Source organism: Chlamydotis macqueenii, chromosome 20 (assembly GCF_036417535.1).
Source record: "Chlamydotis macqueenii isolate bChlMac1 chromosome 20, bChlMac1.mat, whole genome shotgun sequence".
Lineage (NCBI taxonomy): Eukaryota > Metazoa > Chordata > Aves > Otidiformes > Otididae > Chlamydotis > Chlamydotis macqueenii.
The window spans coordinates 5956748-5979968 of NC_141575.1; the positions used below are offsets into that span (position 1 = coordinate 5956748).

The following is a 23221-nucleotide window of genomic DNA, read 5'->3' on the forward strand; positions in this document are numbered from 1 at the left end:
AATATCAAGATCCCTGGCAGCCGTTGTGTGCCAGAAGTGACTCAACGGCTCCCAGCTCGCTGCATCGACAAAGGGGCTCGGAGGAGACAGGGACGGTGCAGGCGGGCACCGCGCGGCTGCAAGTGGCTCTGCTATGAAAGAGAAATAGAGGAAAGGATGCGCGCGCCGGGGAGGGGTAGGACCTGGTGGAACAAAAGCTGTGTCTGGGTAAAGGGAGGTGGAAGGAGTTGTGAATGGTCCCTGATGTGTCCCTGGCCTGCAGCTGAGACCAGGCAGCTCATGACAGTGCGTGGGAATGGTGCCCCACGGCTGCCTGGCATCTCAGCCGCCTTCTTGCCAACACGGCTCGGTGCATCCCTGTCTGCAGCCACGCCGGCGCAGCCCGGGCACCGCTCGCTGCCGGTGCCACCGCATCCCCGCGCTCGGGGCACTCAGCACCCCCTGACCCCCAGCCCAGCTCCTGGCCCCGCTGAGCGCGGGGGCAGCTCCAGGGGCTGCAGGCGGTGACAAACCCGACCCACGCCCCCCGAGCCTGCCCGTCTTCCCCCCACAGACCCCGCAGCGCATCACAGACCACGGGTGCTTCATTACTGTCATTAAGCTTTTATTTCCACTGTCACAGAGTTCCTGGGTTCGGTTTTGTTCTCTTTTCTTTTTAACGGTTTCAGTTGCTTGGTTTGCTCTTGAATTCATCTCAAGACAAGGCAGCGGGGCATGCAAGCCGAGACACCGGCACGGACGCACAAACAGGCTTTGTCTTTACAAACAAGGCTCTTTGCTGGACCTGCTGCTTCTCAGCCCGGGGGATTCGGGTGCCCCCTTGCGCAGGGATCCCATGGGACGTGGCCCCCAACCCCGCACCGGTGGCTGCAGAAGCAGAGAGAGAGAAGGGAAGGACGGCTTTCCCGCCGCGCCGCTGGAGCAGCTGGGGCTGGCGCCTGTGACCGAGACCCCAAAACCGCTCTGCGAGGTGACCCCCATGCTGCGGGACCGGGGCCATCAGCTCCCTCCTTTGTCCCCAGCCCTCGCTCCTGCCCCGCCGACCACCACCCCGGCCGGTCCCCTCCTCGCCAATGCCCCCGGGAGGGAGGGGTGGCTGATGACCTCTCCAAATGCCCCGGATCCCCACGTTCACCCTGGGGTTGGGAGCGACGGGACAGTGGGACAGCGAGCTGGCTGCGAGTCACCCACCCATCCCATCCAAACCCCCTCGACCCCAAATACATGGGAAGGGGGCAGCTCTGCCAGCGATTTCAGCTGCCCCCATGCTGTGCCAGGCCCTGCATTGACGCCAGCTGTGCTCCAAGGGGGCTCAGCCCCACACCCCAGGACCTTTCCACCCCTGGGGTAGTGCAGATGTTCACTTGCATCCCTGCCCGCTCAGGGGGGAGTGTGGCTCTGGGACAGGGGTCCCACAGCCTCAGCCCCCCCATCCAACTGAGATGCGGTGTCCGGATGGCACGGGAAGCAGGAACCCACAGGCACCCGCTTCTGCGCAGTTGGGTGAGACGCAGCTGGTACCCGTCACAAAGGGGGCCTGGGGTCCCCCATGAGCAAACACCCCCCCTCCACGAACCCAGTGGGGAGCGCTGCCCGGCCTCGTTACAAATCAGAGCAATTAAAGAGCTGCTGCGGAGGAAAAGTCCCGCTTCGCTTCTCTCTCTCGGGTCCCAGTTTGGGATGGGAGGCTGGGGAAGAATCTGCCCCCAGAGCTTCTCCCAGGTCCACGCTCCGGAGGAAACAGCCCAGCCCAGCCCCAGTGCTCACGGAAAGACAGGTACAAAGCAGCAACAGTCAGCACACGAACAGAAAAATGAAAAGAAAGGAACACACAGACACGGCATTTTAATGGGGCAACACCCACGGGGACAGATGAGAGGTGGAGGGGGGACACGCGCTGCAGTCGCCGGGGCCGGACCCTCGCCTCTGCCCGGCTGCGCCTCGGGACCCCTTCCCATCGCCAGGGCTGCAGCCGGCTGGATTCCTGACAGGCATGTGGAACGACGGGCAAGCAGGGACAAATCGGGTCCTGTCGGCTGTTCGCTTCTAACGACAAGCAGGTGCAAAAAAAAGTCCGAAATTAATTATTGGCTGATGTAAGCTCCGACCCAGCGGTTCACACCCCGCTCCTGTGCTCCGCACGTGCCTGATGCTCGGGGGGTCCTGCCAAACCTGTGTGGTCGCAGCCGTGAGCCGTACCCAGCACCCAGGATCGCTCTCTGGAGAGCGGATGGCTCACCCAGGCCGCTTCACTGATGGGGAAGCTGAGGCACGAGGAGGTTAAGGCCAACGTTTCCGAGCGTGAGATGCTCCAAGCCCTGTTTTCAGCTGTACCAAGAACCTGCAGATCCTGGCGATGCTCAGGAGCTGGGGGCCATCGGTGCTCCCCGAAGGGACGGTAGAAGCATCCAAGCCAGGATCCCAAATCCGCAGCCAGGGGGGAATACCGGGGCCAAAATTATTTGCCCGGGGATGCTCAGCACGCCAGGAGCCGGGCAGGGCAAACCCCACACCGCGACCCAGGACCAGAGCCAGCCCCGGCGCTGCAGAGGGGCCTCTCCCCGGGAAAACTCCCCGTCGCCAACAAACCAGCAGGGTCCTCACAGCCAGCATGGAGATTTTGAAAACCTTTTTTCCTTTTTTTTATCTTTTTTTTTTTTTTTAAGTAATCTGCAAATATTTAACAAGCGGCGAGGGAGGACGAGGCACTGTGCTCCATCCCCGAGCCCGCCTGCGGCAGCGGGAGGTTGCTGGCAGCAATGGCAGCACTGGCCTGGTGGACGCTGAATTTCGGGATTTCTGGGGTCTGAAGCTCTCCCAAGCCGACGCCGGTCCCTCAGCCCCCCCGTGACAGGGACCACAGACCCACTGATGGAGCTTGAAGCATGGCAGGCCCTCTGAAAGTTAAAAGCCTTTCAGGAAAAAGTGTCACAGCAACGAGGTTTGCCTTCGCCTGGGAATTACACCAAACGCCGTGGGGTCTGTTATTTATCGGCAGAGGCGATCACAGCAGCGTCACATTCATTGGGAACATCGACTGGCACCGGGAAGGGGCCAGGCTGGCAAACGAGCGTTAGAGAAGTTGGAGGCACTGCAAAGATCTACCCGAGAGCTGCGTTTTGGCCACAAAGCATCAAGGAAAAGGAGTTTCCACGGGAGGGAGCAAGGTGACGCCCTCCAGGAGCCCCCCGCAATGAAACACGGGCACCCTTAGGGGTAGGAACTGCAGAAGAGGCAGGAATATTGCACGTGGACGTGCGGTCGGTCTCCTCGGGGATGGGGAAGGGCGGTTTTTTACGGGTGTCAAAAATCGCCGCCAGCACACAGCCCCGAAACTGGGGAGCGGGGCTGCACAGCAGAGTACCAGCATCGCTTGGCCGGAGCCTGTCCCTGCCAGGCGGGGAGGACTCAGACCCCGCTGGCCACCGGCTCCTCTCCTGCACCTCGGGACACCAGAGAGAACGTCCTCCACCTCCAGCCATCACCTCCCGACGCCGCAGTGACTGGCTGGGCTCGGCCGCGGGAGCTGCGGGCATGCAGGGGATGGAGGGGTGAGCGCCCGGGGCCAGAAACGAACCGCGCCAGCGCAGGAGGGGTTTGCACCCCGGCTGGCATTAGGGGTCCCGCGGGCATCTTGCGCTTTGCTCCCCAGGAGGGGGCAACCTCTCCTCCCCAGGGCAGGGGCCAAGGCGAATGGAAACGGAGCTGCGGCAGCGTCCACGGAACGCTCGTCCTCCAGTGGGGACGCCGGCTGCGTCCCACGGTGCGTGTCCCACGGTGCGTGTCCCAGTCAGGCTGAGCCCGGAGCAGTGGTGGGTGATGGAGAGGCCCCACAGGCTCCGCTGGTGACCGGGGGGCCGTTCCCAAGCCCCGCACTTGGATTTCTCCAGCTGCGTTTCCCCAGCCCTCTCCTCCCGAGGAGCCCCACGGCGCGGGCGCAAGCGGCTCCGCTTTGGGGCCACATTCGCCATTTACAGCGGAACCTCCCGTGTCCTAAACAAGGAGCAAGGGGATAAGGAGACACCCCGAGCTCCATGTCTTCCAGCCCAGCACCCCACAGCCAGGACGGAGGGGACAGAGCAAGCCGGCCCCACGCGCGTCCCCTCTGCTCCCCTGGCCCCGCTGGCACGGGGGCGAACTCCCAGCCACCACCCTGGGGTGCAAATAGACCTGCCCACCATTGGCAAACCAGAAAATATTACAGGAATATTTGCTTGGAAGCAAAATCCAACTCTCAGCTCCATTAATGCTTTTTCATGCAGTGAGAAAATTAAAAAAAAAAAAAAAAGGAAATAAGGACGTTCTGGTGCCTGGCGGTTTCCTCGCCCTGCCCGAGGGACGGAGCAGGTTTGGTCTGCTCGGAGCCTGGGCTGAGCTGGCAAAGGGAAGGGTGAACGGAAAAAAAGCAGGAAACAGGGGAACGGGAAGAGGAAAAGAAGCTACAGCACCCCCTTCAAACAGCAGCCAGGCCATGGGATACGGGGGGTGGGAGGAGAGGGGGGAAGGCAGATTTTTGGCTTCATTGTTATTGCAGGCTCGCGGTGCCCCGCAACGGCGTAGGAGGATGTAAACCTTACACATCATCACCTGGGTGGTGGGACACACACACACGAGAGACTGAACACAGCAGCAACGTTTACAACAAATAAATAAGGGTGTTGATCGTCGAGACAGGCATATAAAAAAAAAAAGCCTCACTTTTTTCCACCAAAGGGGGAAAAAAAAAAGCACAATACTGTCTCACAAAAAAAAAAAAAATTAAAATAATAATATAATAATATATATCCCTAGTGAGCTAGGCCGGGCTGCCGGTGGCATTGCAGGTGATGCCAGGACCGTGCTCCCAATCGCCGCTGCCGCCTCGGCTCCCCGGCCGCCCCGCGCGGGCAGCACCCCGGGGCGCGCGGCCCCCCGGTACCTTTGGGCTCCGTCTCCAGCCGGCCGGTTCCCGGGAGAGGACCACGCCGGTGCATCCGCAGTCCCATCCGAAAACGTAGGAAAGGGGGAGCAAAAGGGGGCGAGGAGGCCAGGGAGGGCTCTGCCTTCAGGGATGCTCAACCCCGTCCCCCGGCCCTGAAGTCTCGGGTGTTCGCTGCCGCTCAGACCGGGGTCTGTCGCAGGGTTTTTGTCGGTTTTTTTTTTTTTTTTGGAAAAAGCAGAAGTTGGCAAATGGCAGCGGCTGGTTCAGAGTGCAGAGAGGGGGAGTGAGCTCGCGCTTCGAGGGCATCCTTTGCTTGCAGAACGGAAAGGAAGGCCGAGAGGGACAGGCAAGCTTCGCGTGGTGGTGGTCGGATGGCACGGAGAGCGGCTTCCCCCAGGCATCTGCAGGAGAGGGTGGGGAGGAAGAAAATCAGGAGAGAAGGACGCAGAAAGTCCTGCGGCCACCTCGCGCAGCTGGAAGGGCAAAGCTGGAAACACAATAAAGATGTCGAAAAGCTCAAAACTCCAGCGGTGTTAAAAAAAAACCCCACTACAACCCACGGTCAGACACTGCCACCAAAATCACCCCACGAGACACCTCTGCACAGCCCCGTGGGGCACGGCGAGGACCGCGGGATGCTCAGCCCAGCACCCCCGGGATGCTGTGGACCACAGCGTCCCCAGCACCGCTGTGCCAAACCCTGCCAGCTCCAGTGCCGAGTATAATAAGATATAATATAAATAAAACATTTAATATAATATTTCTCCAGAGCATCCCCACGCCCCCAGCACGACAGCTGCCTCCCTGCATCCTCTGCAGCCGTGTCTGCAGGCGAGCGCGTGAGTTGTGCCGCGGACAAACCCCATGGGTGGCACTCTGTGGGACAGGGGGGACTGGGAGAAACTCAGCAGTACGGGGGCAACGCTCCCCCCGCAGTCGGATTTTGGTGGGGACACCCATGCTTTGATGCTTTAGCGTAGGAGAACCAGCCGCCCGCCCCTCGGGAAGGTGGGAACGGCATCAGGTGGGTGGGAGATGGAGCACCCCTGCCCCCCCCCGCCACGCCGCACTCACCGCCGCTCGGCCCCGGGACTATACGAGCCCGTCATAGAGGGAGAGCGCCTGCACGATGGAGGGGTCGGCCTTGGAGCCCTCCTGAAACTCCTGCAGCGTCAGCTTCCCATCCGCGTTCTGCAAAACACCCCCGTCGTCGCAGTGCCGCCTCGCCCTGCCGAGCGCCCCGCGACCGAGCACCCCGGGGCCCCGGCAGCACCCGTGCCGTCCCACGCAGCCACCTGAGCCTCCTTCCGCTGCCACAGACCCGGTTTCCCCATCAAACTGCCCACACCTGCAACTGGGGAGGGGTGCCATGGAGGGAGCAATGACATCTCAGGGACCCCAAAATGAATAGGGGGATCCCAGAGGGATGTGGGGGTCTGCAGCGAGCCCAGCGGCAGCCGAGACCTTGTAGTCATGGGGGAAAGAGGCACCTGCAAGAGCCAGGATGTGGCCACCACTGCCTCCTAAATCCCTTGGTCCCAGGGGAAAAAAAGACACTTGAGCATCCTCACCTTGTCCATCATGGCGAAAATCCGATCCACCCTCTTCTCCGGCGTGTTCTCCTCCTCGGGAAGCTCCACCGTGTTTCCCTGCGGTGCCGGGATGGGACCCGGTCACGCACTCATTTGTGCCCTTCCCTCCCCGGGCGAGGACCTACGTTTTGTCCCTGCCCCTCCCCAAGCCAGGCCAGGGCACGGAGAGCCGGAGTCATCCTCAGTGGCCAGACCTGGACCCTGCCCCGGCCGCAACGGCCACAACCCCCCACCAAAAAAGCCCAGGGAGGGAATCAGGGTCGTTTCAGCATCCTCCCTGCAGAGCCCAGCCCAGCAGGGACCCCCAGGGGCTGCCCACCCTACACTGCCCTCCACCCCCCACCGCTTACCACCATCTGATAAATCGCATCCACAATGTCCAGCATCTCGTTCCTGGTGATGTACCCGTCGTTGTCCAAGTCATACAGCTTGAACGCCCCTGCAAGCCAGAGCAACGCCGAGCTGCTTGGGACCACGGACCCCGCCACCAGACACGCGTCTTGTCATCACCCCCCTGCCGCCCCCCCAACCCCTCCGTGGGGCTTAAGCCCACCAGCGTCGCGCAGGGAGCACTTACACCTCAGCTTCTCGTCCAGCGTCCCTCGGGAGGTGACCGACAGCGCCTGGATAAACTCCGAAAACTCGATCCTCCCATCCTGGGTGGGGAGAAGGAGGAGGTGAGGGTGCTGCTGTCACCCCTGCCCCGCAGTCACCCCCGCCCACGCGTGCCTGATGTCAGGGGCTCTTAGGGACAACATCCAAAAAGGCGACGAGGAGGGAGGAGCGATGCACGTTCATCTCCCGCAGAGTGGTCCAGCCCCTGTGCCCAACCTGCTGGCAAGCATCCCAGCGGGAACCAGCCCGGAGCGCGGGGTCACCGCGCAGGTGGGCTTTTGTCAGCGGCACCGAAACATCACGTTTCTCCTCTCTTGCTCCCCACTTCGTTGCCTTTTCCCATCTGACTCTCACAGACTGAAATAAGCGCGGGGGCTCGCTCGCTGACGCTGCACCACTTTCATTTCACGCCCCAGGAAGCGCTGGAATATTTTGCTTTTCCAGTGCCGCGCAGCCACATAATGGACCCATCCCACCATCGCCACGGGCCCAGCCCCCACCTCCCCGGACCGTGCCCCCGCCTCGCAGGCTTACTTTGTTTTCATCGAAGACATTGAAAACAAAGGTGGCGAATTTGGTTGGGTCGCCGAAGGGGAAGAACTGCTTATAGATCTTCTGGAAGCCGGCGGCATCCAGCTGCCCGCTGGGGCAGTCCTTGATAAAGCCCTTGTACCTGCGGAGAGGGGCAGAGGATGGGCACAGGGCGACTCCCCCCACCGAACGCAGCCCCCCGGGCCCTGGGGAGCCAGGACGGGGCTGTCCCCGGGTGCTCTCTGCGTCGCTCCCATCGCCCGCCCGCAACCTCCCAGCCACAACCGGGCTGATGTTGAACGTCAGCCTGGAGGGGACAGGGACCTGCTGCCCAGCCAGGAGCACCCGGGAGGGATTTTTAAACCCCCTTTACAACAAAAAACCCGCTGCACAGAGTCAGCCAGCACGGCCACGCTGCGGGCAGAGGTGCCAGGGCAGGTGACACCCCGCTCGGCCCCAAAGCCATCACGGGCCCCGCAGACGAGCGTGCCTACCCCTCGCTCAGATCTCTGGGTGCACGTGGCTCCCGAGCCAGTAGCTGCAAAGGGAAAGCTTCACCCCAAGGCCGGAGCTCCCCCGCCCTCCACCGCTGGCACAGCCCCGCAACCCATCCCTCGGCGCGCGGGTCCCGTCACCACGCCCTGGGAAAAAACCAACAGCTGGGTGGAGCGGAGCATCCGAAATGCAGCCCCAGCACCGTGGACCGCGACATCTCCTTGGCATGGCCGAGAGCATCTCCCAAAACCCCCAAAGCTCTCGGTCCCAGCTCCGGGCTGGACCTGGACGCCGCGAAGTGCAAGGGCTCGCTGGCTCCATGGGTGTGGGGAGCAGGTGGGACCGCGCAGGGGTGCGTGAACGTTACGCAACGCGTCGCCCAGATCTGTCAGGCACCCGTCGCAGCGGGCCGAGGGCTGGGGGAGGAGGGGAAGGGGGTGGCGAGGTGGGAAACTTAAGCGCCGGTGACATCTTTTTCACGCAGCGGCAGCTATGACTCATCGGGGTGCGAGGCGAAGGATGAGAGAAAGAGATAAAGAAAGCAAACCCTGACTGGTGGGACAGGAAGATGAAAGGGAAGTGGTGGCTTTTCTAGGGCGTCGCGTTCGGTGGGGCGGAGGGGATGGGACGAGAGTGCGCTGCCGGCGTGGCATCACAGCCCCGGCCCCTGCCAGCCTCCGTGCACAAGGTGTGCAGGGAAAAAACCCTCTATTTTCTGTCTTCCCTCTATGAGCTAACACCTGCACCCCAAAACAGGGGCACCCTCCTGCCCCCGATGCTCTGCACAGCCGGCGGCTCCCACCCCCTCGCCCACCAGCTCACCGCCACGCCGGACACTCACCACTGCTGCACCTCCTTCTCCGTAACTGCAAGAGAAAACAGAGAAGAAAAAAGGAATTTAGCGCTTTCCCAGTGCCGGCTGGCGTTTTGCACTTCGCATAAGTGATTTCCCTTTTGGGGGGATGCCCCAGGGCTCGCTCGCTCGCTCCGCACGCTGCCCTGCGTTACCCGCATGCGAGCGGCTGCTTTCGAGGTGCAGCGGGGCTGGGGCTGCAGGCACCGGCGTCCCTCCGGCCCCAAAACTGAGGAGCCCACCAAACATGTTGCCAGGTCAGCACTGCAGGATGCTGTGGACCACGCAGGGGCCAGGCTGGTTCGCGCCTGGGGACGATCTGGCCCTGTCCTGCTGCCTCCTCAGAGCCAAGACATCCCTGGAAACATCTGCCCAAACATCTGTCTGAGGGTGGCTTGGGTAAGGCACCCACCCGGCCCCGACACCGACACAATGAACACAGGCATGGGCGCAGCCCCCCGGGTACCAGCTGCCTCTGAACCACACGGAGAAACATCGTCAAACCCAGGCCAGGGCCCTGAGAAGCTTTACCAGGCTCCAGAGAATCTCCAAAAAGGTGACAAGCTAGGAAATGGCGCGTGTTGGCAACCCCGAGCGTCCCCAGCCGGGGGACAGCTGCTGAGATGGCAAACGTGCTCAGCAGAGGAAGGGCTCCGACGGGATGCGGGATGCTGGGGAGCCCGACGGGGCAGGGCGCTGGTGTCTGTCCCTGCGTGTCCCGCTGCGGGACAGCCAGCGGGGAGCCCGGCGCTAGCAGGCAACCACGGTGGGGCACAGCCCTCCCTCGTTAGTCATCTCCTTTGCATCGTGCATCTAAATAATAATAAAAAAGCAACGGGTCCGAAACGCGCCGGGAGAACGAGGTGGAGCGGAGATGTGGCAATGTGCAAACGGCTGATAAAAATAGAGACCCCAGACACAGCCACAGATGCCAATTACCTCGGATGGCAAATAAAAGAAAGCAATTTCCCATCAGAAAGATTTATAAGGTGCCTGGCAGAAGGCGCAGAGCGCAGAAGGCGAGGGCTGGCAGTGGGGCGGCCGGGAGGCAACGCCAGCCCCAACCCCGCAGCCGGCCGGGTGCTGGCTCCCACGTCCCAGCGGCACGAATTGCTGCGCCTGAGGCTGTCCCTGCGCATACAGAGGATCCCTCCATCCTGGCTCAGAGGGACAGAGCCTGCAAACCCCCTGGGAAGGGCTCGGCAAGGGGCAGAGAGCCGGGACCGGCCATGCCGGGACGGCAGAGCACCCACCGTAGCACCGCGGGGTGTCTACAGACAGCAGCACCCAGGATGGAGCGGGGAGGTGGGTGCGGGAATGCTCGGCACCCAGTCTGAAGGATGCCGGGGCTTCGGCTGTGCCGCAGGAGGGATTTGGAGGGGGGTTTTGGCAGGGCTGCCTGGCAGGAGGAGAGCAGACGGGGAAAAGACAGAGGTCCCGTGGCAGGAGGGACCGGGAAGGAGACGTCGCACCCAGCGGCGGAGCTGGGGCAGGCAAACCCAACAGTCATGCCAGTCCCGAAGGACTCCCCGTTCCCCAAAAAAGGGCTGCAGGGAAACATCTTTCCAACAGTGAGATGCTGAGCGACGTCGCCCACAGAAGCAGGCTTCTCCGCACACGTTCCCCACCAGCATCCCGACCCAGCCAGGACACCCATCCCGCGGGCGCCCGGAGGATGCCCTGGGTACCAGTTCTGCAGCCCACACCACCCGCGGGCACAAGATGAAGGCGGGAGGAGGAGGAGGAGGAGGGTGAGCGGCAGGATTTTGGGCAGCCCTGGGTGCAGGCGAAAGGGGTGACGGCAGCAGCCCGGGGCTGTGGTCGGGACTTGGCTCAGCCTCTCCAGGCCAGTCGCCTTCTGCTCTCTCCGTGGTTCGGCTGTGTTTCCCCCAGCGTGCTATTTCGGGCCCGGGAGCTGCCTTTCAACTGCAGCAGGAAACAATTAAGAAATCTGGGCTTTTTTTAGTACAGGAGAAATGCTGGTAACGACACGCTCGGGCTGGGGCGGTAGGGGAGGGACGGAGCAGGAGGGATGCGTTATGCTCCCTGGAGAGGCTTTTCCGATGGAGGGGACCGTTCAGGTGCCAGCCCAAAAACCGGCAGGTGGGATTTGTTCCCATGCAGCCTTGGAACGGAGCTGTGCAAAGCCACATCCCTCCTCCAGGGCGCTGGCACCCGTGCCCTTCCTCCGGCCCGGGCGCGAGGGGAAGCTGTGGGGTTTGCCTTGGTGTGGGAGCACGGCCTTATCTCCCAGCCCTGGGAAAACCACCCACCTCTGGGTGCGTCCCTCCGGTGCCACCGAATCTTCTCTCTCCCCGGGGAAGAGCGTTCCCAGGGCAGGGAAACACCACGGCCCCGAGCCCAGCATCGCTGCAGCCGGGCAACCTGGGGCTGAGCGGGTACCCGCCTCCCCGTGTCTGCAGTTACCGACCCGACACAGACGATGACTTTGCGGCTGCCGCTTCCCAGCCGCTCCGACCTCGCTGGATGTCGACACCGTGAGCGGCACTGACTAGGGATGTGAATGCCCGTCCCCGCAGCAGGGACCACGGAAGCCTTGGGGACACGCCACTCTCCTGGTCGGGCTGAGCCGCCCCCCCTGGGGCTGGGGACAGGGACAGGGCTGTCCCTTCGCCTCCCGGATCCATCCTCCCCGGCACGCCGAGCCCCGCCGAGCTCACAGAAAGTACCCGTGCGGCGGCGGCTGCTGCATTTCCCTCCCCCAGCATCGATCACGGCACGATGCTGAGCCAAGGCAAATCAATTCGCAGTGCTATAAACCCAGGCCAGGTTTGACCCCCAGCGCTCAAGGACGAGGGGATGACCCACAGCAGCCCCACTGCAGCATCCCACCGGAGCGGGGCCGGGCTCAGTCTCCGTGCTGTGCTCCCCACAGACCATCGCTCCCGCAGCCGCCGTGGGGACGGCTATAAATAGCAGACGCAGCAGCTTGTTAGTGGATGCAGCGTGCCCCGGGATCCTTGGGGATGAAAGGCGCTAAATAAAGGCAAGGTATCAGCATTCATCACGAACCGCAACACGGTGAGAGGCATCGCAGCGCCGGGAGCCCCGGCTACGCGCTGCGGACGCCCTCCCGTATGCACGACACCGTGCGGCAGCTCGTACCGGCGGCATCTTTGTTCCTGCTGCTCTTGGCAAAGCGCGGGGAAACGCCGAGCACAGGGCCCGCACCACAGGCAGTCGCCCCAGAGCGGCGCAGGAGATGCCCTGCACGGCCGAGCCACGGCCACAGGCTGGCCCTTCGCAGCGCTCGCCGCTCCGTCCCCGTCCCATCTCAGGAGGGTTTCGGCCATGCGTCCCACGCAGCGCAGAGGGGCAGAGGCTCCCCGATGGAGAGTCACGCAGCCCCCAGCCCCTCCTCCCAGCTACCGGTACCCCAAACCCTCTACCCCCACCTTCCCATCAATCCCTCCGGCACAGGCGAGGGCTGACAGCTCCGTCACCACCCGCCCTTCGCGTGCCCCCTCTCTTCCCACCACCCAGCTGCCACTGCAGCAAGAAACAGCTCTGGTTCATCAGTGCTCGAGCTCGTTAATTTGTGTTTGCCAGGCAGCGAGGAGAGGAGGGAGCCAGGGCTGCGAATCCCCGTCCCTCGCAGTGCCCGCGGGGAGCTTGTTGCTCGCTGGACCACGGTGGGGATGGGGAGCAGGAGAGGTGGTCGGATTCGGAATGGTTTGGGGACCCCTGGCCACGGTGGGATGCACGAGATGACACGACGCTCCAGCCCCACGGGGCTTTTTTTTGTGCTGCCCTCCCGCCCCGCAGCCATCGCCTCCCCTGTCTGCGCGCGGGCAGGGGTTTAGCCGCAGCCACAGGGTTGGATCCGGAGCAGGAGCGTGGACGCTCAGCCCCGTCCCGTGTGCCGTCCTCAGGCACCCAAAGGCTCCACAAGCTCCGACCCCGCGCAGCAGCCAGTCTCCGCCGAGCCCCCCGCGCGTCCCCCCTCGCTCCGGCCGCACCACAGCACCTTGATCCCGCGGGGCCACAGGCACTGCCGCCCTACGAGGAAAACCGAGGTTAATTATTTCCAGGCACAGAGCGGTTCCTCTGCCAGGCCGTCGGCTCTGCTGCCAACCCACGGGCGACTGGTCCAGCATCACCCTGCCATGGCGGCGTGGGTCCTGCAGCGTTTATTTCCCCAGGGACCCACCGCAGCGGCTCCTTCCCAGGGACCCCACAGGTCCCCACGCATCCCGGTCCACGGGATCCGGCACATCGCCCCTCGCCGGGGCTTCCCTCCGGGTTTGGGGCTGCCCAAAGCTGCTGCGGATGCTGAGCGCGGCGCCCAGTCAGGGGCAGACTGGGCACCCACGTGTGTGCAGAGCGGGTGCTGCCACGCGAGCAAAGTGGGTGCTCAGGCATGAATTAACAGAGCATGGTGCACACACTAACTGGGCACCCATGCCTGAGCTGGATGGGCACCCATGCAAAAATAAATTGGGTGATCATGCGTGGACTAATTGGGCACTCGTGCATAAATTATCTGGGTGCTTCCAGGTGAACTAATTGGGTGCCCATGCATGACTCCGCCGGTGCTCATGCGTGAACAAAAGGGGAGCTCATGCACGAAGCAGCTGGGTGCTCATGCATAAATTTTTGGGCACTCATTAATTTATCGGGCGCTGATGCACGGACTAATTGAGCACTCATGCGTAAATTCACTGGGCACTCCTGCACGAACTAATTGGACAGTCATGCGTATATTAGTGTAATTAGTAGATAACACACTTGTGCATGTACTAATTGGGTGCTCAGGTGTGAGGGGATCAGGTGCTCATGCATAAATTAATTGGATGCTCGGGCAGGAACTGACTGGGGGCATGTGCACCCATTAACTGGGCACCCATGCACCAACTAACGGGGTGCTCAGGTGCAGACCGGTGTGCGATCCGGTGCAAAACGACGGGGCACCCATGCGCGAGGTAACGGGGGCACCCATGCATAAACCAACTGGGCGCCCAGATGTAAATCGACCGTGCGCGCATCAGCTGGGTGCTCATACGCGAACCCGGTGCAGATGCTGCCGCAGAAATGGCCGGGGTGCCGACACACGCGCTCATCGCCCCTCACGTGTGAAATACCAGGGAGCTCTGGGGCGAACCCCGCGCACCCCAAAACTCACGCCCACCACGCTGCACCCCTGCCAAACACGGATTTGAGAATTGTCTGAACACAAAACTGCCGCAAACTCCACCTCAACATCACCACAACGTTAATATTGACCAACCACGAACTCCCTCCTTCTCCCCACTGAGCGGGCGACGGAGCTCAGCAGCCCGTGCGCTCGCTCGGATTTCACTCCTTGCCCTGGGACTCAGATTTTTGGGGTTCAGCATCCCAGCCCGAACAAAGGCCCACTGCAGAATTGTTCCCCGCAGACCGACCGCAGGGCTTGGGACAGCAGTCCCAACGGATACGGGGTGCGGACTTCACGCCTTGCTCCTGCGAATACGGAGCTGAGAAGGTCCCACCGGTGGGCACAGAGGGACCCAGCACCCCTGTGACGCAGGGTGGGCACGTCCCCGCGGGAAGTGGCACGGTGCCCCACGGGCAGGACCCGCCGCCTGCTTTCCGGGATGATCTCCGGCAGCCTGGACCGTTGGGTGGCTTTGTGCAGGCCAGAAGCGGGACAAGCACCCGCCGGTCTGTGAGGATGGCCGGAGCGCGGGCACAAGGCTCCCCCCGGCTCCGGCACCAGCACCCCGGCACGGAGCCCAGCGCCTGCGGGAGCTGCGCTGCGGGGTGGGGAAGGGGAGAAAACCCCCCCCAGGCTGACGTGGGCTCAGTGCTCCCCCAGCATCGTCCAGTACCTCATCTTGGAGCTCACCCAGGTCCCCATTCGATGATGCCACACGTCAGCGCTTTGGAAATGTGGGTTGCTCGGCCCTGACGACTCGGTTTCATTAAAATTCAGGTTGAAATACGGAACCAACGTCCTGGTTAAACATTACAGAGCTCGTGGTCCTCCTGCCCTCCGTCAGGGCTCCACCCCACTGCCCTGGGGGTTGGCTCCTGCTCCGGGGCGGCTTTGGGGAAGCTGTGTTACAACACGACCCCGGCAAAACCCACCAGGGCCACCCTCTATGGAAACAGCCGCGGCAAGAGCCTGCCCGAGGACATTTTCTTTTGCTCCCTGAGACGACCTGCGGCAGCTCGCCCGAACCACCGTGTCCCCAGCCCAGCCCCGCGCGCCCCGGCGGTGCCGCATCGCCCGTGTGCCGGGGGTGTCCCCATGCCAAGGTTGTCTCCCTGCGGGTACCCATCCCTGCAGCATCCCACTGCAAAGGGAGGCCGGAGCAGCCTCACCGCGAGGCCGCCGGCCCAGCCAGAGCTGCCTACCTGCGGAAGCAGAACGTCCCCATCCCAGCTTGCCCGTCTCCCCGTGCGCTCGCGCAGTTTGGCTCCTCTCCCCACCAGACGCAGACATCGCCAGCATCGCGGCGGGTCCGGGAGCCTCCGAGACTTTGGGAGCACGAGCCCGACGCTGTTACGGTGTCATTTGTTACCGCCGAGATACGAAGCGATGCGCGGAGAGAACTGCCTGTGCGTTTGGCACTCCTCTCGCCGGCGGTTGCCATCAGCGGTCTGCTTGCTCGCAGACTGGATAAACAGGTCCACCAGCAGCTCTGTTCTCATCTCCCCCGGGGCTGGTACCAACAGGAAAGCCAATATGCAGTTAAAATCCTCTTTAGACTTTATTAAATATTTAAGGACCTGGCATTAGGCTTTGGAAATTGGGTCCAGGGAAAAAGCAGCAGTCACTCTTTGCAGCAAAGGCAGCAGAGGAAGGGCAGGACAGTGCCTTCATTTGGGAACTAACGAATCGGACCGAACGCTCCCACAGCGGGAGCTGGAGCCTGCGGCAGGTCTGTCCCGGGCTGGATTCAATCCCGGTCCCCCCGAGAGCCGACGCAGCGATGCCCCACGGCGCGACAGAGCATCCCCAGTGCTGCCGGGAGCGGGGATGGAGCAGCTGTGTCCTGTCCCCCTGCTCCATCCTCCCGCTGGTCATGAGGATTTGGGCACGGCCTGGAGCCCCCAATCCATGGAGCAATTCCTGCCCCGGGCAGAGGAGAAAACCCCTCCGGACCCAGCGCGGGCAGGGGAAGGGACGTCTCTGTGACTCAGCCATCAGACCCTGGAGCCAAGGGAAGGGGGTGGATGGGCAGGAGGATGCCTCAGGGCAAAGCTTCAATGGCAGCGGGGCCGCCTCTGCCCCCTCCACCTCGCCCAGGGCTGCCGAAACGGAGGGTGCTGGAGGCACTGAGCACCCACTCCTCCACGGGGGTAGTGCAGGGCATCTCCACGGGGTCTGGCATTGACCAAGAGATGCTGGAGAAACACGGGTGGATGAAGCACAGGCAGCCCTCCTTCCATGCAGAAACCAAAAACCTGCCTTGAAGGGAGAACAACGTGCGGGATGTGCGGGGGCCAAGCCCCGTGCCGGCACCGCCCGGCTGGGCAACCTGCAGCAGTGACCACCGAGGAACCACGGTGGTGGTCACCATGTCCTGGGCTGAGCATCCCGCGGCCACTCCTACCCCTGAGGCAGGCAGGGGTGCGGGGCACAGGCCCTGGCTCCCTGCCCACCCAGCTCCCTCGAAGACCCAGGAGGGCGAGGAGCAGAGGGAGGAACAAAGCAACCCCACAAATGTCACCCCGATAACGGAGCGAGCGCGTCCGCGGGCTCCTCCCTGAAGCAGCCGCTCCCTTTGATGCCTTCAGAGCTTCTTGTTTCACAACCTTAATTATAGCAGCAGCAGCAAAGGTCGGGAGAGTGGTTAAGCAGATCCATTAACGTGTCAGGGGATAAATGAAACGCGATTCTTCCGATCCCGGAGCAGCAGCAGGCAGCGGCGTGAGGGTGGCCGGCGGGGACGGCCGCTCTGCTCAGCCGCAGAGGGAACCCTTGGGGCCCGCGGTCCCCTCTTCCTCTTCCCCTTCCACCCCAGCACTGCAAGCACCACAGGGACACCCCAAAACTTGCTTCTTATCCCCCCAAACTTGCTTTGCTTGCATCTACCTGCGGAGCACCAGCTCCGTGCGCGCCTGGGATGCCCGTACATGAGATCTGAGATGCCTCCAGACAACCACAGCCCTCTGGAGACATCCCAGGCCCAAAACTTCCCTTTTGGGCTCCTGCAGATCCTATTACACGCCGAGAGCACTCGGAGCAGGCAGGCACGCTCGCCAGGTCAGCTGGCCAGCAGCAGCCCAGCCTCAGCTTTACACACGGGCGGGCGCCTGGTGCCCCGTGCCACCCTGCCCCTCTCCCAGAAGGTCCCACAGGGCTCCCACCCCAGGGTGGGATCCTGCCCATCGGCTCTCTGCCCACGGCCGCAGGTGCTTGCAGGGTCGAGCAGAGCCAAGGGGTACGTGGCGGGAGCAGCAGAGGCAAGGGGCTCCTCTCTTTAGGGATGTCACCTATCATTTGCCACCGAGGGATAACGGGAGCGTGACCACCTGGCCAGCTTGCCAGGTCGTTTCTGCCGGACGAGCAACAGGAGGGATTTCCACACGAACCAACCTGGCAGGGAATCCCAGCACCCGGGGCCAAACTCTGCGGAGGCTAAAAATAAACCAGCAGCGGGGAGCTACCGAGGTCCCTCCTCTGCTCTGCCCATCACCTCGGCACCGGGGCGGCACGACGAAGCACAGCCCCATCCCTGTGTCCGCCGGCCAGGAGCCGACCCTTTTTCCTGGCTGAAAACTGCTGCAACTGGAGAATTTTCTTTCCTTTCCCGCAGAATTCAACCCACTACCGCGTACCCCCGTAACAACAAATCAATATGTTTGTAGTTTGCTCTGAAAATAATGCCCGTTAATTCAGTGCATTACTGGCGAGCAACAGAGCCAATTTTGCGGCTTATTGTAAAAGAGCAGAAAACGATGATGCCACAGCGAGTTTAAAATCCACAAAACAGATCACAGTGGGTGGGATGCGGTTCTTGGGAAAAGAGCATCTTCCTCTCCCCACGCCCACCCCGCAGCCCAGGCCTCGTTTGGGCACCCTCGCCGCAGCTCCCACGCCTTCCCCGGAGCCAAGCCTTCCCCGGATGGAGGTCCGTGGCCTCCGGAGCACCGGGAGCACTGTCCCGACCCGGCACCCGGTCCCGGCGGTGACGCCGCTGCAGCGACATGGCTCCAAGTGTGCCTGGCTGCAGGGCTGTTGCAGCTGGTATTGAAAAAAAATACAGCGTTAGTAGTTCTGGAGATGGGAAAGAGTGACGAAAAGTAAACCCTGAAACCCAACTCCCCCCCAAATGAATTTTTAAAAAGAGCGAAAATGTGCTTTTCTGGAACAACCTCATATTTTTAAGGCTGTTTAATGATTTTAAGCATTGCCGATGCTGTGGCTGGACTGGCCCGAGAGCGCTGCTGCAAGCAGGAACGCTCAGCGCTGCATTTCTCTCCCCGTTTCTCTCCCAGTTCACGTCAAGGCATCGCCACCCACCGCACACGTTCTGGGCCCACAGCTCCACACGTGCGCTTTACACAACCTCGCGCAGGCTGCGGGGCGCAGCGATACCCCAGGACCTCCTCAATTCTCCAGCTTAGCAGAACCCTCCCAGCGCAGCCCCGCGAGGCTCTGCAGCGCAATCCCAAATCCCACCGCGGCCCCGAGCCGCGAGCACCTGGCCCAAGTTAAGCCCAGGCTTAAATCCCCGCGGGTGAGGGGCCGGCGGATGCAATCCCGGGAGGGACGTGATTCCTTTGACTCTCGGGTGTTATCACCTCCCGGGACAAAACACACAGGAGCCAAAACTGCATCTCCAAGGTACCTCAACCTTGGAGGATTAATAAATTAAAGATTATAAGGCACTTTAAGAGCTTTTGGATGAAGGGCTCTATGGAAGTACAAAGAATTACATAATTTATTATTCATGATTATTATCACTCAGCGTTGGCTTCTCCCGCACGCTCCCACGCGCCTCCAGCCTGGCCTCTGAGCAAGGTTAAATCCGCGCCCCGCGGCCGGGCTCTCCCGGCCAGCGCCTGGCAGCCGGGCGAGCTTGGCACTGCCAGGTATGGCTGGGCGCTCGGGCGCCCGGAGACACGGAAAGGCACACGGTGATGGGGCCAAATCCACAGGGCTTGGGCAGCCGGCACTTCGAAGAAGCCCTCGGATGTCCTCCAGGGCCTTTAGGTGCCCAGCTGCCATTAAAAGCTGGCCCCCAGCACTGTAAGTCAGGAGCGGAGTGGGGAGAGGAGCCAAGAGACGAGGTTTCCAGGCTCCTGAGCTTCCGTGTCCAGTTCCCAGCAGGACCTAGGATAATCCGCGCTGAATACCCGCAGTAAAACAATTCTCGCATCTCGTGGAGGCCGCCGACGCCAGCATCCTCGGCACAACCATTGCCCTGGCACGCGAGCGGTCCCACGCTCCTCTCCCGGCTGCTCCCGCCACCCCAGCATTGCTGCAACTGAGGCGTGGCCAGAGAAATGCCACAAATAGGAGACGGAGAGACCAGAGGGGACAGGGGACGCAAGAAGACACCAAGCATTGGAAGAGCACCGAGGGGATGTGGCACGGGCTGTGCGTGCTCTGTAGTCCCGTAGATGTGACAAATCGGCAGAAAAGCCACGTGGGGCAGGGACACGGGTGAAGTCTCCTGCAGAACCAAGACAGGGCTTTCTGTTATTTGCTTCGTTACGTTTGCAAATCGCACAAACAGAAAATGACACAACGGAAGGAAATCCCATCACGGGAGAAACCCTCCACGTACCACAGCCAGGGGTCACGCTGCCACAGAAACCTTCCCCGGTCAAAAGCGGATCCCTGTCGTTAGCTGCCAGTTATGGGCTCCCGGAGGCACCTACCCAGATGTGCAGGAGCAGAACCAGCACCAGGCACGGCAGCGCCAGCACCCGCTCGGCAAGGCGGCAGCCAGCATGGAATGGCGCTGCGTGCCTGGGATGCTCTCCGAAGGATGGTCATTGCCAGTCTGCCAGAAAGACGCCGAAAGACCACCGTGCTGTGGAGGAAAACCTCCCCCAAGCAGATCCCCAGAAATTCTTGAACGTGCCACGGATTCGAGGGTACGACTCGAGCTGGTCCGCGAGCCACGGCGCGGGGCTCTGGATCAGCCCCTCCCACCCCACCCAGCGCAACCCTGCGCCCTACCTGCACCTCCTCTGCCTGAATTCCCTGAAACGCAGAAGGAAATTAATATCTTCCCAATCTCCCAGGGTCTGAAGACAAAGCAGAGGCTCCCAGCCGTGCCTGGGAGGGCCCTGTGAAGTGCTTGGCCAGACAAGGGAACGCGCGCTCGCCTTGACAGCTGCAGAAAAGGGGCAGAAACGCTCAGCAAAAGTAATTAATCCCAGAGACAAGAGGTTGGATGAACAGAGATCAACAAACAGAGCCCGGTATTAGCAACGGCTCTCTCTTACAGGCATCGCACCGCCGGCCGCGTGCTGCGGTTGGGACGCTGTGCCGGGCTCCGGCCCCTCGAAGGGCCACGTGCTGCCCCACGGAACGGCTGCCTGGGTGCTGCTGCTGCGGGCACACGGCTCTGGAGCACATCGCAAAAGAGGCAGCGAGAGGCCCGGAACGGGCAGGCAAAAGCCCAGGCAGGCCGGGAACTCACCGAGGGAGCGATCAGAGGATGGGGGTCTTTTTTGGAGGGGGTGCTGTGGAAAGGGAAGGGCACCTGAGAGAGAGGAGCAGAAAGTTGGGAATAAAGTGATGCAAAAGGCAACGACCCTCTGCTGGCTTCACCCAGCAAGAGAGACATCCCTGTGCCCGCAGACGATGCTTTCACCAGCACTGTGCTTGGCATCAGGTGCAGCGAGACACGGGGCACTGCTGTCAGTGCGCCCCATCGGGGTTCAGCACCTTCCCTGCGCAGAGCCACCCCGGGACGCACAAAGCCCAGCGCGCAGGAGATCACCAGCAGACGAGGCTACACGGGGGCTGGCTCTTCCCAGATCCCTCTCTGTCGGAGCTCGGATCGTCGCAGCGGCCGCAAACCAAGCAGGCGACTGCAGCACGGCGATAAGCGTACCTGGCCCAGCGCGGCTGCACCTGCCGTGGGTCACAGCTGCAGCGAGCACATCAAAACCCAGGGCTCAGCTCCAGCTCCAGCCGGGGTCCGCACCCAGCCAGCACCGCCACGTTCCCACCATTTCTTCTCCCCCAGCCATTTTGAGGAAGCCCAGGGGGGCTACCCCAACCTCTCCCACCATCACTCACGGTTCGGCTATGCGGATGCGCCCTCCGCAACCTGCCCTCCTCCCGGCTGTGCCACCACGAGCGCGAGCAACCCCGCGTGCGGGGTTGTGCAATGCACCAGTATCGCCTCTTCTCCATATGGGAGAACTTGCTGCATCCTAATCTATTGCCTTTTTGGGTAAGCGCTGCCGTGGGACTGCAGCAGCGACAGCGGGGAGAGCTCGCAGGTCTGCCGCACGTTAGCGGTTCTCTGGCGAAGCAAAGGGGGGAATATCTCCGACCTGCGAGCGGAGAGGCAAACTTGAACCACCAAAGCCTTTGTTTCCTTTGTGCATCCTTTGGGGAAAAAAAAAAAACAACACAAAACCAAAAACAACAAAACCCCCTGATTTTGCTAAAGCTGGACGGCTCAGGCACTCGGCACGTTAATAAGATTACGGCGGAGGTTCAGACGGGAAAGCCACTCACTCAGAAAAGCAGGTTATTAAACTGATACCGAGATACTCATAGAAAAATACCGAACTGGTGCTGGGCTCTTCTCTCCACTTCAGAGCACAACAACAAAGGAAACCCCACCGACTAACGCCCCCAAACTTTGAGGGCCACCCAGACGGTTCGGCTCCCTTCCAGCGAGGGGAGGACCAGCACCGCGGCCGGTCCCTGGGTACCCACCGGGCAGCGGAACCGGGAGCGAGGATGCTCCGAGCAGGGCCGGGAGGGGTCAGGACAGGAAAATGAGCCGCCCCGGGTGGGCGCAGCCGGGGGGGGGGGGGGATGCGGCCCTCGCCCCGCGGTTACCGGAGGCTCAGGCACAGGCCACGGAGGGTCGGTTTGGTAAGAAACCCGAGCGTTTGTCCCGCTCCCTGCCCCTCGCCTTGTCTCCGCTGCCTTGCGGGGTTGTTTTTTTCCAGCCTCCCAGGCCGATCTCGGGATTCCTACAACAAAGCCCGGCCCCGGGGAGCGGCCCCGGCCGCGCCGATGCCCGCAGCGCTCACAGCCCCGCGCCGCCGGTGCGGGGGGACCGGGGGGCACCGGGGAGAGCTGGAGCCCAGGGCCAGCACCGTGCCGGGGGGGGACGGGACCCCAGCATCCCCCCCCTCCCCGCCCCTAAATTTACTCACAGTACGTTTTCCTGGTCAGCTCCTCCACAACTTCAGGCTTCAACTTGCTGTTGGATTTCCCCATGGTGGCCGGCAGAGCCCGCAGCGCCCACCGCCTCACTGCGGGGACATGGAGGGACGGGGGGACAGGGGACGGGGAGGGGGGGGGAGCGCGGTGGCAGCTCCCGGCCCGGCTACATCCCGCGGGGGGGGCCGGGCAGCGCCGCGCGGCCGAGCGGGAGAAGGCGGGGAAGGGGTGAGGGGGGTGCGGAGGTTGGGGGGGGGGGGTGTGTGTGTGTGGGGGGGGGATCTTTGTTGCCGGGGCTCGGCCGCAAAGACGAGCGGCGCGGCGCTGCGGGGCCGCCCTGCGTGTGCGTGGGTGTGGGTGTGCGTGGCCCCGGTTACACGCACCCTTCCCCGCCCTCCGCCGCGGAGCCGGGCGGGGGGGGCTGGGGGGAGGGCGGCTCGCCCCGCCCCGCGGGATGGAGGGGAGGAGAGAAGCAGGGGGTGGGCTCCGGCACGGCCCCGGCGACCCAAAACCGCGGGGGTCTCGGGTGGGAGAGGCAGCTCAGACCGGCCTGCGGCACGGGGATGCCCCACCCGCAGGGATCAGCGGGGAAAACGTGGGGAAGTGGGATTTTGAGGGGGAGGGGAATGGGGGCAGAGGAGGGCTGACAGTGGGGACACGGAGCCTGGAGCAAAGCCTGGAGCCCAGGGTCTGGGGACGGGGGTGACCTTGGTGGGACACCAGCACCTTCGGGGGCAGAAGCATCTTTCCTCCCCCCAAGCTGAAGGCAGGTCCCTGCCTCCCACCCAGGATCCTCCCGGAACCTTCGGTTGCTCTGCAACACGCACGTAGAGACCAGGTTCAGTCCCTTCCAAAAACCCCACTGATTCAGCCTCCGGCGGGTTTGTGGCCAG

The 23221-nt window shown here is 62.6% G+C and overlaps 1 protein-coding gene across 2 annotated transcripts; it reads right to left on the reverse strand.

Moving 5' to 3' along the window:
* Positions 1 to 583: 583 nt before the first annotated feature.
* Positions 584 to 22598, reverse strand: NCS1 (neuronal calcium sensor 1). 2 transcript variants are annotated; one of them, XR_015260716.1, is made up of 9 exons: positions 22322 to 22598; positions 8996 to 9020; positions 7663 to 7801; positions 7091 to 7169; positions 6864 to 6952; positions 6493 to 6570; positions 5996 to 6112; positions 4919 to 5322; positions 584 to 3993 (listed from the first exon to the last, which is right to left on the reverse strand). XR_015260716.1 is itself a non-coding variant. In XM_086763752.1 (8 exons), the coding sequence occupies exons 1-7, from the start codon at positions 22383 to 22385 to the stop codon at positions 6014 to 6016; spliced, it is 573 nt and encodes a 190-aa protein (XP_086619878.1). In that variant the 5' UTR covers positions 22386 to 22598; the 3' UTR covers positions 584 to 5322; positions 5996 to 6013. The 2 variants fall into 2 exon arrangements, 1 of the variants encoding a protein (XP_086619878.1); XM_086763752.1 differs by having other exon boundaries at positions 584 to 5322.
* Positions 22599 to 23221: the final 623 nt, after the last annotated feature.

Coding starts and splice junctions, on each gene's coding strand:
- NCS1 (XM_086763752.1), bottom strand. CDS start 22,385: ATGGGGAAATCCAACAGCAAGTTGAAGCCTGAAGTTGTGGAGGAGCTG. Junction 7,802..8,995: donor GAGAAGGAGGTGCAGCAGTG/GTGAGTGTCCGG, acceptor CCCTCTCCGCAG/GTACAAGGGCTTTATCAAGG. Junction 7,170..7,662: donor ATGTCTTCGATGAAAACAAA/GTAAGCCTGCGA, acceptor CTCCCCACCCAG/GATGGGAGGATCGAGTTTTC.